General features: G+C 52.3%; 1 protein-coding gene across 1 annotated transcript; it reads left to right on the forward strand.

Annotated features, from left to right (window-relative positions):
- The first annotated feature begins 3,777 nt into the window (after window positions 1-3,777).
- Window positions 3,778-4,248, forward strand: LOC138751180 (nanos homolog 2-like). Its single transcript, XM_069913237.1, has one exon. The coding sequence runs from the start codon at window positions 3,778-3,780 to the stop codon at window positions 4,246-4,248; it is 471 nt and encodes a 156-aa protein (XP_069769338.1).
- The last annotated feature ends 12,576 nt before the right edge of the window (window positions 4,249-16,824 follow it).

Raw genomic sequence — 16,824 nt, forward strand, 5'->3', positions numbered from 1 at the left:
TCTTTCCTTGTAATAAGTTGAAGACTTAAAGAAAAGCAGATGAGCTGGAATGAAAGTCTTCAATGCTTATATAAAATACCGTAGAAGTCTGAAAATCCAGACTGCTTGGGTATTGGGTTGGTCCGGATTTCCCAGATTCTCGGGCAGTGTTTTTAAAATTCAAATTTAAGGAGGAATAAAGAAGAGATAAATTGAGATAGTTTATTCATTAGCAAATACAGCGTGGTTCATTTTTATCAAAACGAGCAGTTTTAAAGAAAAATGAAGTCAACCCTGTGTATCTGTGGTGCTTACCCCTGCACACACGCACACAACTTGTAAAAACGTTGAGAGTTTTCAGAAAGTTTGGATTCTCAGGTGGTTCGGGGATTTCTGGCATCCAGATTTTTGGACTTCCAGTGTAACATAAAACCTGAAAATGCTGGAAACATTCAGTAAGTCAGGCAAAAGAAACAGTTAAACTTTCAAAGTGTTTTTGATCTAAACTGTTACCCGTGTTTCCCTTTTGGTCATAGTCATAAAGCAAGGAAACAGGTACAATTGAGCTCATGCTATCAGACACCCATTTTTACACCAATCCCATTCAACTTCCCTCCCCTTATTCTATATCTGAGTTATGAAGTGGGGCAATTTAATGCCATCAACCTGCACATTAAGATGTGGGAGGGAACTGGAGTGAAACACTGAAGCCGACAGACGAAATGCTGGAAGAATTCAGCCGCTCTTTCAGCGTCTATAAAAGAGATGTATCACCGACGTTTCGGGCCTGAGTCCTTCTTCAAGGAATAAGCAGAATGAGCCAGAAGCTGGAAATCTCAGAAAATCTCACAATTAAACATAGAAGATAGGAGCAGGAGTAGGTCATTCGACCCTTCGAGCCTGCTCCGCCATTCAACGAGCTCATGGCTGATCTTAAAGTTCAGTACCCCGTCCCTGCCTCCTCTCCGTAACCTTTAATACCCTTATACTGAAGAAATATATCTAATTCCCTCTTAAATATATTTAATGAACCTGCCTCTACTGCCCTCTGTGGCAATGCCCGGCTGGGACTGGAATCCAGACCAACAAAAGGTGTTCATTGGATATGATAAGGGGAGAAGTGGAAATTTATCATGTCTGTGTGAAAGGAGACAGAGCTGGGGGAAGGCAACGGGAGAAGAAGTGAGGGGGTTTTAACGGAAGCCAGAGAAGTCGATATTAATGCCATCCGGTTGGACGGGGCCCAGTCGGAAGATGAGGTGTTGTGGGTGGTCTCAGTTTGGCAGGGCATGAGACCACGGACAGACATGTCAGCAAGGGAATGGGGTGGGGAATTGAAATGGGTGCCCAGTAGGAGATCCACGCTATTGTGGCGGACAGAGTTGAGGTGCTTAACAAAGTGATCTCCCAGTCTCTGATGTAGAGGACCCAGAGGAATCCCAGGCGGAACATGCAAGCTCCACTAGTATGCCATTTAATGTTATGTTAAGTCAATCTTTTCAGAGATTTTGCCACGTGCCTGGGGGCTAATGTTTGGGGAAATGTCGGAACGGAAGATTAAAAAGAGGTTGCTAAGGAGAGGTCGATAGATGGGATAAAAGAGTGAGACTAGGGCACCACTGTGCGCGGTCTCGGGAATTAAGTTGTGACCTCTTGAAGAGTGTCACGTTACAGAAGAGGAGTTGCTGGAGGACTTAAAATGCCTAAACCTAGTTAAATCCCCAGGTTCTGATCAAGTGTATCCTCAGATATAATGGGATGGGAGGGAAGAAATTACAGGAGTTCTGACATAGATACCTGAACCATCATTAGGCACAGGTGAGGTTCCCGAAGACTGGGGATGGTAAACCTTTTTAGAAAGGCCAGAAGGATCGGCCAATGAACTGGGCGATGAGCTGAATGTCAGTCATGAGCAAATTATTGGAGGGTATTCTGAGGGACAGGAACCACTGTATATACTCTTGTAATCAATGGTACCGTTTAATAGTCAAGTCCCACTTTTCTGGCCCCGACCACCCACCTATCCGAGCACCAAGCCCTAGCCGCCCACCCATCTGAACTCCCAATGCCCCGGCTGTGGACTCTCACTCTGGCCACCCACCCATCCAAGCTCCTAACTCCCCGATCGTGGACCCTTGCCCAAGCCGCCTGCCCATCTGATCCTCCCGATGCCCCAACTGCGGACCCTTGTCCTGGCCGTCCGTTTACCTAAACTCCCGAGGTCACGACCGTGGACCCTCGCCTCAGCCGCCTGCCCATCCGCGCTCTCCCGACACCCCAACTGCAGACTTACCACCCGGACCTAGCCATGCTAGCTTCCAAAGTTGTAAACAATGCAGGTACTTACTTACACGCGTATAAAAGATAACCACCCCCTCAAATTTGCCCTGAAAAAGTGGTCCAAAAAAAATCAACAAAATTGCACAAGTATACACAGTAATTGTATTTGGAAAGGCAGGGACTGATAAGATTCATCAAACCTGGTGACTGTTTTAATTCCACACACCATTCCCACACTGACATGTCTATCCGTGACCTCATACACTGTCGAACCAAGGCTACCCACAGGCTGAAGGAACTACACCTAATATACTGTCTGGGCACTCTCCAATCGGACGGCATTAACATGAACTGCTCCAGTTTCCATTAAATCTTGCCCTCTGTCTCCTTCCCTTCTGCCTGAACTTGTCTGGTTCCTGAGTCGCACTCTTTCATTCCATCGATCACTCTTATCAGAGGACAGCTTTCTCTCCCCATCACCTCAGGTTTTTTTAATATTCTACACTCCTACCTGCATCCACCTACGACAATGGTTCGCAACCTTTTTCTTTCCACTCACATACCACCTTCGGTAATCCCACAGAGCACCTATGGAGAAACACTGACTTATGACCTCTTACCTGTTAGCCTGCACTTCTCTCCCTGCCCCTTTCTCCCTCCTCTCCTCTCCCCCTCCCTCATCATTTTATTCAGGAGTCTGCCTGTGTTTTGCTCAGGCCCGAAACAAGGGTTACCCTTTACCTCCTCTAGATTAGTGGTTCTCAACCTGAGCACTGCAAGTGAGGGATTATTTAAGGTGCGATGTGAGTGGAAAGAAAGCAGCACTGCTCTAGGTGCTGCAGGACCTGGTGAGTTTGTGCACTGCACTCGACCCCCCGGCGTTTGCAGACTTTCTTGTCGAATAGCATAGCAGTTTGGGCTGAAGGGCCTGTTTCCGTACTGTGAAACTCTACGCGCCTTACATTCTTGCAAATTGAGGTCATGGGCTTATGCAGTGGATAGAAAGGGGATAGCCCTGAAATTACCTGGTTACAATTGGCTGTCTACTGGATCCATCAGGGATTACAGTACATTGTTTTGCAGTGTTGTCATTCTGCAACCCCTCCCCGCCTATACACTTGCAGACGCATGTAACCTCAGCTGAGATGCGGGCCCTGCTCTGCAGATTAATGCAGCATGCATGCAAAGGGAAGGGTATGAATGCAACACATTGCATGAAATTCCTGCAGCCTGCATGCATTCAAGAAGAATATTAATGCAAGAGGAAAAAACATATCTAAGTGGTTCTACCAAGAGTTGTGTGAGTTAATTGAATAGGAGGAGGGACTAATGTATCTGCCTGTGTGTGACCTGACAGTCTGCTATCAACAAGATGAGAACTTGGTCTTTAAATTAAAAAAAATGCTCTTGTCCCCACCCCCTCTCAACCCCCCCCCTACCCTCCCCCTCCTCCCTTTAATGAGCTACAGCTAGAAGCTGTGCTGTAAAGGAGTGTTTGGTGTTGAAGTAGAAGGTGGAATGGAGAGAATTGTGCACAGATTTCCTGCCAGAAGCCAGGAGTTCGACATCTGGAAGGACTACCTGCAGCTGTCGGTGGCCGTTGAAGAGATCTGGCGGCCTGGCGCCGGGAAGAGGGAGCCGGTCCGCCCCGCCAAGCCCGGCCCACTTCCCCAGGGCGCCATCCGCCCCCTGGCAATGGAGGGGCCGCCACCCCTGTCGGGAGAGGTCGGCGGACAGACCCCGAAGAAGGCGGGCGGCATCTGCACCTTCTGCAAGCACAACGGCGAGTCACGCAAGGTGTACTCCTCGCACGCGCTGAAGGGGGAAGGCGGCAGGGTGACGTGCCCCATTCTGCGAAACTACGTCTGCCCGCTCTGCCAGGCCACGGGCGACACCGCGCACACTCTGAAGTACTGCTGCTTCAACCCGGACAAACAGTCACTCTACCGCAATGGCCGCAACTCGGTGGGCAAGAGGTCAAAGCGCTAACCAGATGACGGAAGTCTAGCGAAAGAGAGACTTTCTTTTAAAAGTTGTAATATAAATCAAGACTCTTGTAGAGAGCATTGACAACACCAATAACGTTCCAGGGACGGTCAGAGTTCAAGTGAATTGGAATTGGTTTTATGTTCATTTATATTTATGATGTTTGGCGGTTAAAGTCTTAAAAACATTGTGAAATGTCTTTAAAAGGAGGCTTTATTTTTCTCTGTACATTAAAGCAAGTTTATTTTTGAGAATTCTGCCTGTTTTTCTCTGTAGTAAATTCCAGGTGTGCATGGAAGTTTCTGAGTACTTTTTAAAGTTTTTTTTCCCATCTAATTTTTATTTCCCTGGGGAAAACCCACACAGACACAGTGAGAACACCTTACAGAAAACGCGAGATTCGAACCCATGCCCTGATCGCTGTAAAGGCGTTGCGCTAACTGCTCTGCCACCACATGTTTAAATGTCTAAACAGCAGAGTAGAAGCCGAATAAGGCCATTCAAACCCATGTTGCCCAATTTCATCCAAATTAGCCTGCAGCCCCGTATGTTTTGGAGGGTTGGTGGGGGGGGGGGAGGGGAAACCAGGAGGAAATACCCGGGGAGAACGTACAAATTCCTTACAGACAGCGCTGGATTAGGACCTGGGTCACTGGTGCTGTAATAGAGTGGTGCTAACCTCTACGGTAACCACGGGAGTTAATTCAGGGTGTCTAAAATACTGTGGTTGTAAGATGCAAGAGAAGGCCAATCAGCCCTTCAAGCCAGCACCATCATTCAATATAATCCATGACGGATCATGTCTTCAGTAACCTATTCCTGCTTTCACTCCATACCCCTTGGCCCCTTTAGACCAGCGATTCTCAATAGGGGCCCAATGGCTCCCTTGGGGGCTGCAGCACATTTTAATAAAAGTCTTATTTTCTTTTCACCTCACTTAATATAATTTTTTTAAAAATATGCTGTCAGTTGGAGAGAAGTACATAATAAATCAAAAGGGGACTCGTGAGTCCTAGGAGGGGGTTTAAAAAAAAAGGTTGAGAATGGCTGCTTTAGACCATAAGACATGGGAGCAGAAATAGGCCATTCATCCCATCGAGTCTGCCCCATCATCAATCATGAGCTGATTCATTTTCCCACTCAGCACCATTCCCTGGTTTAGTCATAGCACCATGTCCAACTTCCTTCTGAATATATCTAAGTGGAGAGGGAGCTTTGGGGTTGGAAACCTTGAGCAATGTATGAGGAGCAGATACAAGCTCGGTGTAAATGCAGGAAGAAGTGAATCATTACCAACCTGCCCGTCATGCTGAACATCTCCAATGGCAGGGTCTGTGTGCATGACCTTGCCCTGTTCAGCCACATCCAGCAAAGATGGTCGTGAGGAAGCGTACAGGAAGGAGGGAGATTGGCTCATTGAGCGGTGTCACAGTAACAACCTTACAAATGCTAGCCGAACCAAGGGAACTGATTGTGGACTTCAGAAGGAAATCGGGGAAATACGACCCAGTCCTTATCGAGGGCTCAGCAGTGGAGAGAGTCAAGCACCTTACGTTCCTGGGTGTCAACATCTCTGAGGATTTGTCCTGGAGCCTCCATGTCAATGCGATCACGAAGAAGGCTCGCCAGCGGCTATATTTCGTGAGGAGTTTGAGGAGATTTGGTACGTGTACTGTGGAGATCATTGTGACCGGTTGCATGACTCTTTGGTATGGAGGTGCCAATGCACAGGACAAGAGAAAACTACAGAGAGTTGTGACATAACAGGCACCAGTCTTCACTCCATCGAGGTCATCTACAAGAGGTGGCGTCTTAAGAAAACACCCTCTATCCTCAAAGACCCCCACCACCTAGGCCATGCCCTCTTCGAACCTAATTGTCCTGGCAGACTGATCCTTTCCGCATGCCTCTGCTCCACCTAACTGGTATCCTCTAACCTCGACTCATTTTGTCATTGTTTTCCCCCCCCACCCCCCCACTTCCCGGTTCAGTCTCTCCCCACCTACATCTGCGATACTTCACATACCCTCCATCACTTCATTTCCTGGACTCAACTGCCTCACATTTACCATGGATATCCATATTCACTACACACCTCCGTCCCCCGTACTGAAGGCCTCAAAGCCCTTTGTTTCTTACTCGACAATAGTTTCAACCAGTCCCCCTTCCACCACCACCTTCATCCGGCTGACAAAACTTGTCCTCACCCTCAATAACTTCTCCTTTGACCCATCCCACTTTCTCCAAGTCAAAGGGGTAGCCTTTGGGCTATGGGCTCCAACTCAGCCTGCCTTTTTTGTTGGCTACGTGGAGCAGACCATGCTACAGGCATGGCCCCTCAACTCTTCCCGATAACTATCTTGATGCTTCCTCAACTTTATCCTCCTTGCTCCCAACTTCCACCATGACCGCAAATTCATCTCAAGCAAAACGCTCCCTTTTCTCGATCTCTGACTCCATCTCCATCACGTGGAGGGCTATAGGTTAATTGGCTATATTTCGGCAGTACAGGCTCATGGGTCTGTTACTGTGTAGTGTGTCTAAATTTTAAAAACCTCATTTAAATTTAAAAATGTAAAAACCCACTCTCTACAAGGGACGTGATGAATAATGAAGAACATTGCAAATGAAGGCAGTGCAGATTGAACAAGACTAAGAACCTATAAGATTTTTTTAGTCAGTACAGGAGTGGTTTGGAGGGATTTGTGACAAATGCAGTCAAATGGGACCAGCTCAGTAGACAACTTGATTGGGGTGGATGAGAGATGGGCTGAAGAGCCTGTTTCTGTGCCGTAAAGCTCTCAGATAACTCTGCACGGCACTTGATTATCATCCTGATCTCTACAACTCTCACAGACACAGCTCTGGTGAGCCCTGGGTCGTCCCTGACCTCAGATGCTGCCTGTATGGTTCGCACATTCTCCCTGTGACGGTGTGGACACCCCTGGGCACTCCAGTTTCCCGCATCCCAACGGCGTGTGGGTTGGTACATTAATTGGCCACTCTGGTGTAGGGGATGTTGTCATAAGGGAATAAGACCATGATATTGAGCAGAAGCAGGCTATTTGGCCCATTGAGTCCAATCCATAAAGGTTGCAGCAAAATAGGGGATTGATGGGAAAGCACCAAGAACTAGCATAGATTTAATTGGTTCAAAACCTCTTAGAAATTTACAACACAGTACAGGCCCTTCAGTCCAGTTTTGTACCAAGCTGGTAACCTACACGAACTGCCTAGAATTTCCCTACTGCAAATCCTCCAATGTTCTCAGTTCCGTGTATCTATCTAACAGTCTCTTAAAAGATCCCATTGTACCTGCCTACGTCATTGTTGCTGGCAGCACATTCTATGCACCCACCACTGTTTGCATGAAAAACTTACCATATATATGATTGTCCCTCTCTCTTATCTGGTAATCCGTCGTCTGGTCGCCATTAGTACAAACTCCTTACAGACAATGCGGAACTCGAACCCCAGTCTCGTGATGTAAAGGCGTTGGACTAACCGCACTGCTCTACAGTATTATTTCCTGCTTTAAGCTTTGTTCTACCTTTGATATGTTTACATAGGGGGTTCCCTTAGGGGTCAATTTGTTTTCCAGCATTTTCTGTGGTCCAGCAATGGCCAGGACCCAACGTCGCCGGATTAAAGAGGTACAACCTGCAGCTAATCCTGTGTAATAGTTGACCCCCCCCCTCTTTGTTGGCCCAAAACACGCGCGTTTTCTGTATGACATGTATAAAGGTCGACCCGCCCCTCCCTTTTTGGTCCCAGCTGCCCACCCATCCGAGCTCCTGATGCTCTGGCTACAGACTCTTTCCTAGGCCTTGGCCGCACGCCCATCTGAGCTTACGAAACCCCGGCTGCCCGCCTATCAGAGCTCCCGACGTCCTGACCGCAGAACCTTGCCCCAGCTGCCTGGCCACCAGAGCTGCTGACGTCCTGGCCGCAGACTCTTTTCTAGGCTCCCATCCAAGCTCCCGACACCCTGAGTGAGGACTTACCACCTGGTCCCACCCATCCGAGTTCCTGACGTCTCAAGTGATGCACGTACTTACTGTGGTCAAACGTAGTATGCGTGGACCCCCTAAATTTGATCCAAAAAATTGTTCCAAAAAACTTGACTATTACACAGGTATAAATGGTACCTCTTACATCCCACCCTGTACTTACTCCCAAGCACCTTAAATCCATTTAGGTATAGCATACTGATTATGCTCCAGACACCTGGCTCATTCTTTAGTCCATCGAAAGGTACCCAACCTAATTTTTGAGGTTATTTCATAATTCTAGCGTTTGTGGTCATTTTGTTTTTTCCAACTTCTGGGTATAACGTTTTACTCTTAGTTTTGTGTCCCTTGATATAAGAGCACAGGGGAAAATAGGAGGCCACTCGGCCTTTCAAGCCTGTCCCAGTATTTAACATGATCATGGCTGATTGGCCCCAGGCCTCACCTCCTCAGCCCTGCATTCTCTTCAAATATAAGCGTCGGCCGATAGAAGATCTCTGAAGAAAATGCAACTGGGATGTAGGAAGACCATCAAAATAAAGTAGTGCTGGGCGCCTTTGAAAGAGCTTCCTGTTGTTTTAATACCCGCGCGGACCGTTATGGGTTCTAGTGTTATCATGAAGGTTCAATGTACGCTTGTGTAACAACACCTGATCTTCCATTTGAGCCTGTTGCAGCCTTCCGGAACCAATCGCAATTTCTCCATACAGGGCCGGCAAGGTTATTGCCATACTATCCATTACCAGCAACCCAGGTCTGAATCTAGCGCTGTCTGCAAAAAGTTTGTACACGCAAAAGACGTAGGACCAGAAGTAGGCCTATCGAGTCTGATTTGCCATTTTAATCGTGACTCGATCAATCTTCCCACTCCTGGCTTTATCACCGTCACCTTTGACACCCTGACTAATCAAATGCCTATCTTCTTCTTTCTTTGGCTTGGCTTCGCGGATGAAGATTTATGGAGGGGGTAAAGGTCCACGTCAGCTGCAGGCTCGTTTGTGGCTGACAAGTCTGATGCGGGACAGGCAGACACGGTTGCAGCGGCTGCAGGGGAAAATTGGTTGGTTGGGGTTGGGTTTTTCCTCCTTTGCCTTTTGTCAGTGAGGTGGGCTCTGCGGTCTTCATCAAAGGAGGTTGCTGCCCGCCAAACTGTGAGGCGCCAAGATGCACGGTTTGAGGCGATATCAGCCCACTGGCGGTGGTCAATGTGGCAGGCACCAAGAGATTTCTTTAGGCAGTCCTTGTACCTTTTCTTTGGTGCACCTCTGTCACGGTGGCCAGTGGAGAGCTCGCCAATCACTGCCTTAACTACACCAACAACCTCACTTCCACAGCCGCCTGTGGCAACAAATTCCGAAGACTCATTATCTTCTGACAAAGGAAATTTTCCGCATTTCTGTTTTAAATTGAAGCGTTTTTATCCGGAAGTTGTGCCCACTTGCCTACCACAGGAAATATCCTTGCCACATCTACTCTGTCCAGGCCTTTCAACATTCAAAATATCTTTATGACATCCTTCTGTACTCCAACGAATACAGCCCAAGAACCAACAATCACTCCTCATACACTAACCCTTTCATTCCTGGTATCATTCTGGTGAATCTGCTCCGAACCCTCTCTAACGCCAGAACGTCTTTTCTCAAACAAGATGCCCAAAACTGTACACAGTGAGATCTCACTTCTTCCAGGGTTCTCTGGATTCGTCCCACCATCCAAAAACGGACAGGGTTAGTAGGTTAATTGCCACAACGTGCAGACTCGTGGGCCAGAAGGGCTTGTTACCATGGTGTTATTTTAAATTATAAAATATAGATTTAGGTAAAAACTCCAGAGGGTTGTTAACATGGCCTGCGGAATCACTGGAACCAGTCTTCACCCTATCGAGGGCATCTACAAGAGGCAGTGTCTAGAGAAATCAACCTCTATTCTCAAGGACCCCCACCACCAAGGCCATGCCCTCTTCACTCTGCTACCATCAGGAAAAAGGTACAGGAGCCTGAGGACGAGCACCGAGCAACACAAAGGCGGCTTCTTCCCCTCTGCCAGTAGATTCCTGAATGATCTATGAACCACAAGTACTGCGTCACTTTGACTTTCATTTTTTTTGCACTATTTTTATTAATTTTGAAATGCGCTTTTAATAAAATGTTTGCACTGTGATCCTGGCGAGAATGAATTTTGTGACGTGTTCATGACAATAAATTCTGCTTATCGTAGCAACAGGGGCATGCCATCTCACTGGCTCTACACAAAGCCCTGGAACCCTGGACTGCAAAGATGCATACATCAGGACACTCTTTATTGACTACAGTTTGGAATTTAATACCCCACTGTGTAATTGGATCATGGATTTCCTCATCTCCAGAACACAATAAGTGAAGATTGGCAAGAACATACTCATCCACAATCTCCATCAGTACTGGAGCACCACAGGGCTCTGTTCTTAGCCCCCTGCTCTGCTCACTTGACACCTATGACTGTGTAGTTCAGTATGACAATAACACCATCTACAAATTTGCTGACGATACCAAGGCAGTAGGTTGTATAAAGGAAGAGGATAAGTTAGTGTACAGGATAGAGATTGAAAACTTAGCTGACTGGTGCAACAACAACCACCTTGCACTCAGTGTCACCAAAACTATGGAGCTCATTGTTGACTTCAGGAAAGCCCACCCAGTGATCATTGGAGAATCAGAGGTGGAGAGGGTGAGCAAATTTAGGTTCTTGGGAGTCACTCTCTCAGAGGATCTGACACATCAAAGGCATCATGAAGAAGAAACCACCTCTACTTCCTCAGGAGTTTGCAGAGGTTTGGGATGTCACCTGAAACCCTGGCAAATTTCTACAAAGGTGTGGTGGAAAGAGTGCTGATTGGCTGGTATGGGAACACCAAGATCCCTAAAGCCCTCCAAAAGGTAGTGGACACAGCCCAGGACATCGCAGGTAAAACCCTCCCCCCTATTGGGTGCATCTACGGGGAACGCTGCCGTCAGTGGGCAGCAGCAATCATCAAAGTCCCACACCACCCACCCAGCACACACTGTTCTCGCTGCTGCCATCAGGAAGAAGGTCTAGGTGCCACAAGACTCGCACCACCAGGTTCAGGAACAGCTGCTATCCTTCCACCATCAGACTCCTCAACGACAAACTCAATCAGGGATTGGCAAATTATTGATTTTCTTTTTGTCTCTCTGTATTGTTCAGACAGTTTGTTTACATTTGTTATTTTTACAGTTCTTTATTTGTTTACGTTCATGCCATGTACAGTTGATCTTTTGCATGACCAATTAGGCATAATTCTGCCACCCCCGCCGGTAAAAGGAATCTCGGGTTGTATGCGATATCACCTACGCACTCGGACCATCATTCAAAATCTGATTCTAATTCTTTCTCTCAGCATGAGAATCAGCTATTAGTGCCTGGAATCATTTGGGTGCTTTCTCCCCCACCTCTTTTCCATGGTTTCCGAATCAGATTTATCATTTTGAAATTCAGTGTTTTGTGGCAGCGCCATAGGGAAACATTCAGCATTAGCACCATCTTACGACAATTACAATTTTAAAAAAAACCAAATAATAGTGCACGAAAAGTAAGGCAGCGTCTGCGGTTCAGGAATCTGCTGGTGGAAGCTGTCCTTGTGCCGCTGAGTGCTCGTCTCTGGGCTCCCGAATGGTAGCCAGTGAAGAAGGGTGCCTTTGAGGGTAGAGGCTGTTTTCAAAAATAAAATCTATAAAGACACCGCCTCGTGTAGATGCCCTCGTTGGGGTGGAGTCTGGGGCCGAGTTAACGACCCTCTTGCCCCGAGAGTTGGCGCCTCCGTACCGGGCGGGGATGCAGCCGGCCAGAAGGCTCTCCACCCGTAGAGGTTTACGAGAGTCTTCGTCGACGTGCCGGATGCCCGCACCTCGGTGCAGCCGCTGGCCAGACGTCTTGTGATTGCATCGACGTGGAGGCTCCAGGACAGATCCCTGGAGATATTGACCCCCAGGAATTTGAAGCCCTTGACCCTTAGCCTTAGCAAATTCCACAATTAAGCATCCACGCTGCTTCCATGAATGATTTGGTCTCATCCTATCGAAGATATTTCACCTTCAAGGCTTTCTCTGCTTTTTTCAGGCTCTGCTGAAGGATCCTAGCCCAAAACGTTCACCTTGCCCCTCCCTGCACTCATGCTGCCCGGCCTGCTGGGCATGGGAGGGCGGGGAGACCAGCACCGGAAGTCCCGGCTGGGCACCAGGACTACAGGTCCCGGCAGGCCCCGGGGCGGAGAACCGGAAGCGGAGCGCAGGCCCGCCCTCTTGCAGGAGCCGGAGGCCCTGGCAACGGGCGCCCGTGGTCGCTGCGGCGTCGCGCCCCGGGGTGGGTGGGCTCGATTGTCGGGGCTGCAAGGTAAAGGAAGTCTTGGCGGGGAGGCCTGCTTGCATCGGGTGGACGGGCCGAACGGTAACCATTTGGGTCTTGTCCTTGAGGGGGCCCTGTTACTACTACCCAGCTCCAACCCGCGCCCGGGGCCCTGTCTCCTCTCCCTGCCTTCCCCTCCCCTTCCCCCCTCCTCCCCCCTCCCTCTCCTCCTCCTCCTCCCTCTCCCCCCCTCCTCCTCCCTCTCCCTCTCCCCCCCTCCTCCTCCCTCTCCCTCTCCCCCTTCCTCCTCCCTCTCCCCCCCTCCTCCTCCCCTCTCCCTCTCCCCCTCCCCCTCCTTCTCCCCCTCCCTCTCCCCCTTCCCCCTCTCCCCCTCCCTCTCCTTCTCCCCCCTTCCCTCTCTCTCCCCCCTCCCTCTCTCCCCTCCTCCTCCCTTCCCCCCTCCTCCTCCTCTCCCCTCTCCTCTCCCTTTCCCCCTCCTCTCCCCGGCACCTCTCTCCCTCCCTCTCTCCCTCTCCACCCTTCCCCCCTCCCCTCCCCCTCGACCCCTCCCTCTCCCCCTCCTCCCCTCTCCCCCCTCCCCTCCCTCGCTCCCCTCACCCCTTCTCCCTCCCTCTCCTTCTCCCCCCTCCCCTTCTCCCTCCCCCTTCCCCCCTTCCTCTCCCCCTCCCCCCTCCCTCTCTCCACCCTCCCTCTCTCCCTCTCCCTCTCCACCCTTCCCCCCTCCCCCTTCCCCCCTCTCCCGCTCTCCACCCTCCCCTCCCCTTCACCCTCCTCCCCCCTCCCTCTCCCCCCTCCTCCTCCCTCTCCCTCTCCCCTTCCCCTTCCCTCTCCCCCTCCCCCCTCCTCCTCCCTCTCCCCCTCTCTCCTCCCTCTCCCTCCTCTCCCCTCCCCCCCTCCCTCCCCCCCCTCCCTCTCCCCCTCCCTCTCTCCCTCTCCCTCTCCACCCTTCCCCCCTCTCCCGCTCTCCCCCTCCCCTTCCCTCCCCTCTTCCCCCTTCTCCCTCCCCTTCCCCCCTCCCCCTTCCTCCCCTCCCCCTTCCTCCCTTCCCCTTCCCCCCTCCTCCTCCCCTCCCCCTCCCCTCCCCCTCCCCCGTCTCCTCCCCCTCCCTCTCCCCCTACCCCCTCCCCCTCTCCTCTCCCCTCCCCCTCCCTCCTCCCCTCTCCCCCCCTCCCCCGTCCTTCGCCCCCTCCTTCTCCCCCCTCCTTCTCCCCCCTCCCTTTCCCCCTTCCCTCTCTCTCCTCCCTCTCCCCCCTCCCCCTCCCTCTCCCCCTCCCCCTCTCTCTTCCCCCCCTCCCTCTCCCCTCCCCCTTCCCCCCTTCCCCCTCCCCCCTTCCCCCCTCCCCCCTCCCCCGTTCACCCTTCCCCCCTCCCCCTTCTCCCCTCCCACCTTCCCCTTCCCCCTCCCCCTTCCCCTCCACCCTTCCCCCTTCCCTTCCCCCTCCCTTTCCCCTTTCTCCCCCTTCTCCCTCCCCTTCTCCTCCCTCCTCCCTTCCCCTCACCCTCCCTCTCTGCCTCCCTCCCCCCCTCCCCAACCCCGTGGTGATGGCCCTGTCAGGATTGCTCTTCAAGGCACCATAATTAGCGATGGGTTTTAATTATCTTGTCATATGCAAAGTCCCAGCGAGGAAAATCCTCAACAAGGGGAGGAGGAGGAGAGGGATAAGAGGTTGAGGAGAGGGATGAAGGAACTATAGAAGGCGTGAGGAAGGAAATGAGAGAGTGGGTAGTGAGGGACAGGGACAGGTATGTGAGGGAGGGAGAGAGACTGGTGTGAGGGGCAGGGATGAAGGAGTGGGTGTGGAGGGGAGTAGAGGGGCAAGGGGAGGAAAGGAGGGAAGCAAGGGAGGGAGAGGAGTTGAAGCAGGGGAGGGGTAGGAGGGAAGCAAGGGAGGGGAGGGGTGGAAGGGAGGGGAGGGGAGGGTTGGAAGGGAGGGGAGGGGAAGAGGGGAGGGAAGGGGACGGGGAAGAGGGAGGAGAGTGGGAGGGATGGGGAGGGTTGCGAGGGATGGTGATGAGAAGGAAAAGGGTGTGGGAGGAGGGAGGGATGGAGGGGAGGGGTGGGTGGGATGGGGGAGAGGTGGGTGGGATGGGGATAGGGAGTAGGGAGGAATGTGAGGGACAGGTAGGGGTGCAAGGGATGGGGAGGAGGGAGGGACGTGAGGGATAGGTCGGGGTGCAAAGGATGGGGGAGGAGAAAGCGACGGGGAGGAGGGAGGGGTGTAAGGGAAGAGGTCCTTGTAACAGTTGGAGCGGGACTTAACACTGTGATGCATTTGTTGCAGGGGATGGCTAGCCACAGCGAGCATGTGTTGCAGCAGCTGTGTTCACAGCTGGAATATGGCTTCCTGTGTGACTGTTCCATCGCGGTGGGCGATGTGCGGTTCCGGGCCCACCGAGTGGTACTGGCCGCCTGCAGCTCCCTTACTTCCACAAGCTCTTCGTCAACTCTCCGTCTGACTCATCGCTGGTGTCACTGAGCTCGCAGGCCGTCAGCCCCGACCATTTCGACCTGATCCTGCAGCTGATGTACAACGGGGCGCCTGAGCTCCGCGCCTCCGACCCCGAACGCTTCCGGGCCTCCCTCCGCTTCCTGAAGCTCTACAATGCTGCGTGCTTCCTGGCCTCCGGACCTGGCGAGCAGGAGAGGGAGGAGGGGCCCACTCCTGCCTGCGCCAACCCGCTGGTTTTTGGCGTCCAGCTGTACCAAGATCGGGCGTGGGGCCTACTGATGGTCTCGCTGCGGGTGAGGTGTCTGTGGAGGTGAAGGCCGAGGCCACAGAGGAAGCTTCGGATCGCCAAGCCTACCTGTGCCACCACTGCGGTCTGGCCTTCGAGGAGCAATGTGGCCTGAAGGAGCACCTGCAGCTCCATGCTGAAAGGCCACTCCACTGCCCGCTGTGTGATCTAGCCTTTGAGACGGCCCAGAGGCTGCAGGAGCACGTGGCCTGTTGCCTGAGTCGGGGGCAAGGGGTTAAGCGGGAAGAAGCAGAAAGGGCGGGAGCACAGGCATGGCCTGTGAGGAGAGCCGGCCTGGCCACTGTGTCGAGTCCCGGGAGGGATATCCTGGGGTTTGGAGGGGCAGGTGGCGAGGTGCCGTGGGCCAAGAGGTCCCTGGCATCCAGAACGGGAGCCGGAGGATTACGAATTGAAGAGGGGTGAGGTGCGTTTCCCAGGAGATGACGACCTGGTGCTGGAGAACGGCACGGACGACTCGCTCAGACAGCTCGGATAGCAGCCTGGACAGGGGAGGGGGAGGCGAAGTCAGAGGCCGAGTGAGGAGGAAGGGGGAAGCGGCACAGCCTCTGCCCCAGCACATCTGCTCAGCCCCCGGCCAGGGGCCGGGAGGAGGTTGGGCCACCTGTCAAGGGGGCCCGGCGCAAGGGGAAGCCTGGCGCTGCCGGGCCTGTGAGGGCTGCTGTCTTTCCGAAGTGCGGAGCTGGAGCCGGAAAAGGCGGAGGAAGGAGACAGGAGGGGAGGACCTCTGTCTTCTCCCAGGAGAGGCCTGGCGGCGGGGAGGGTTGGAGCCTGCGGCCGTCCAGAGAGACCTAGGCAGGCAGCTGGCTAGCCAGGCCCACATCCGGGCCCTTCCCTCGCGAGCTACGTCTGCAACTGGCCAGCCAAGGGGGCCCGAGGTCGCCTGGAGTGCCCCTTCTGCGGGCAGCGCAGTCACCGCAAGCGCGGGCATTTGCGTCACATGACCTCCCACCTGTCGCCAGGCCAAGCTGTCTGCCACATGTGCTTCGAGATTGTGGGCAGCAAGGCTGATCTGCAGAGGCACTTGGAGAGCCACATGTACTCTTGTGGGGGTGTGCGGGGAGAAGTTCCGCTTGAAGAAGGACATGGTGGCTCACGCCAACAGCTGCTGGACAAGGAAATTGCACACGGCACGGACACTAGCAAGCTTGGCCTCAAAGGCAAGGACTAACATGGACTGCCTGCGGGGGCCTGGATGAGCACGAGGTACCCATTGGGTGAAGATTAATTGTGAGTGACCAGGAGAACCACAGGCTCTGGAATCTGGAGCAAAGAATGATCACCAGAGAAGAGTTCCTATCTAAAACATTGCCAGTTCTCTTCCCCTTCCACTGAGTTCCTCCCGGATGCTGGGCCCAGACCAGGACTGGAAAGGACTGCAGATGTTGGCACTTGGAGCAAGCAAATGCTGGAGGAACTCAGTGGGTCAAGCAGCGTCTGTGGAGGGACTGCT

This window comes from Narcine bancroftii, unplaced genomic scaffold, assembly GCF_036971445.1.
Source record: "Narcine bancroftii isolate sNarBan1 unplaced genomic scaffold, sNarBan1.hap1 Scaffold_798, whole genome shotgun sequence".
NCBI classification, from domain to species: Eukaryota; Metazoa; Chordata; class Chondrichthyes; order Torpediniformes; family Narcinidae; genus Narcine; species Narcine bancroftii.

Coding starts and splice junctions, on each gene's coding strand:
- LOC138751180 (XM_069913237.1), top strand. CDS start 3,778: ATGGAGAGAATTGTGCACAGATTTCCTGCCAGAAGCCAGGAGTTCGAC.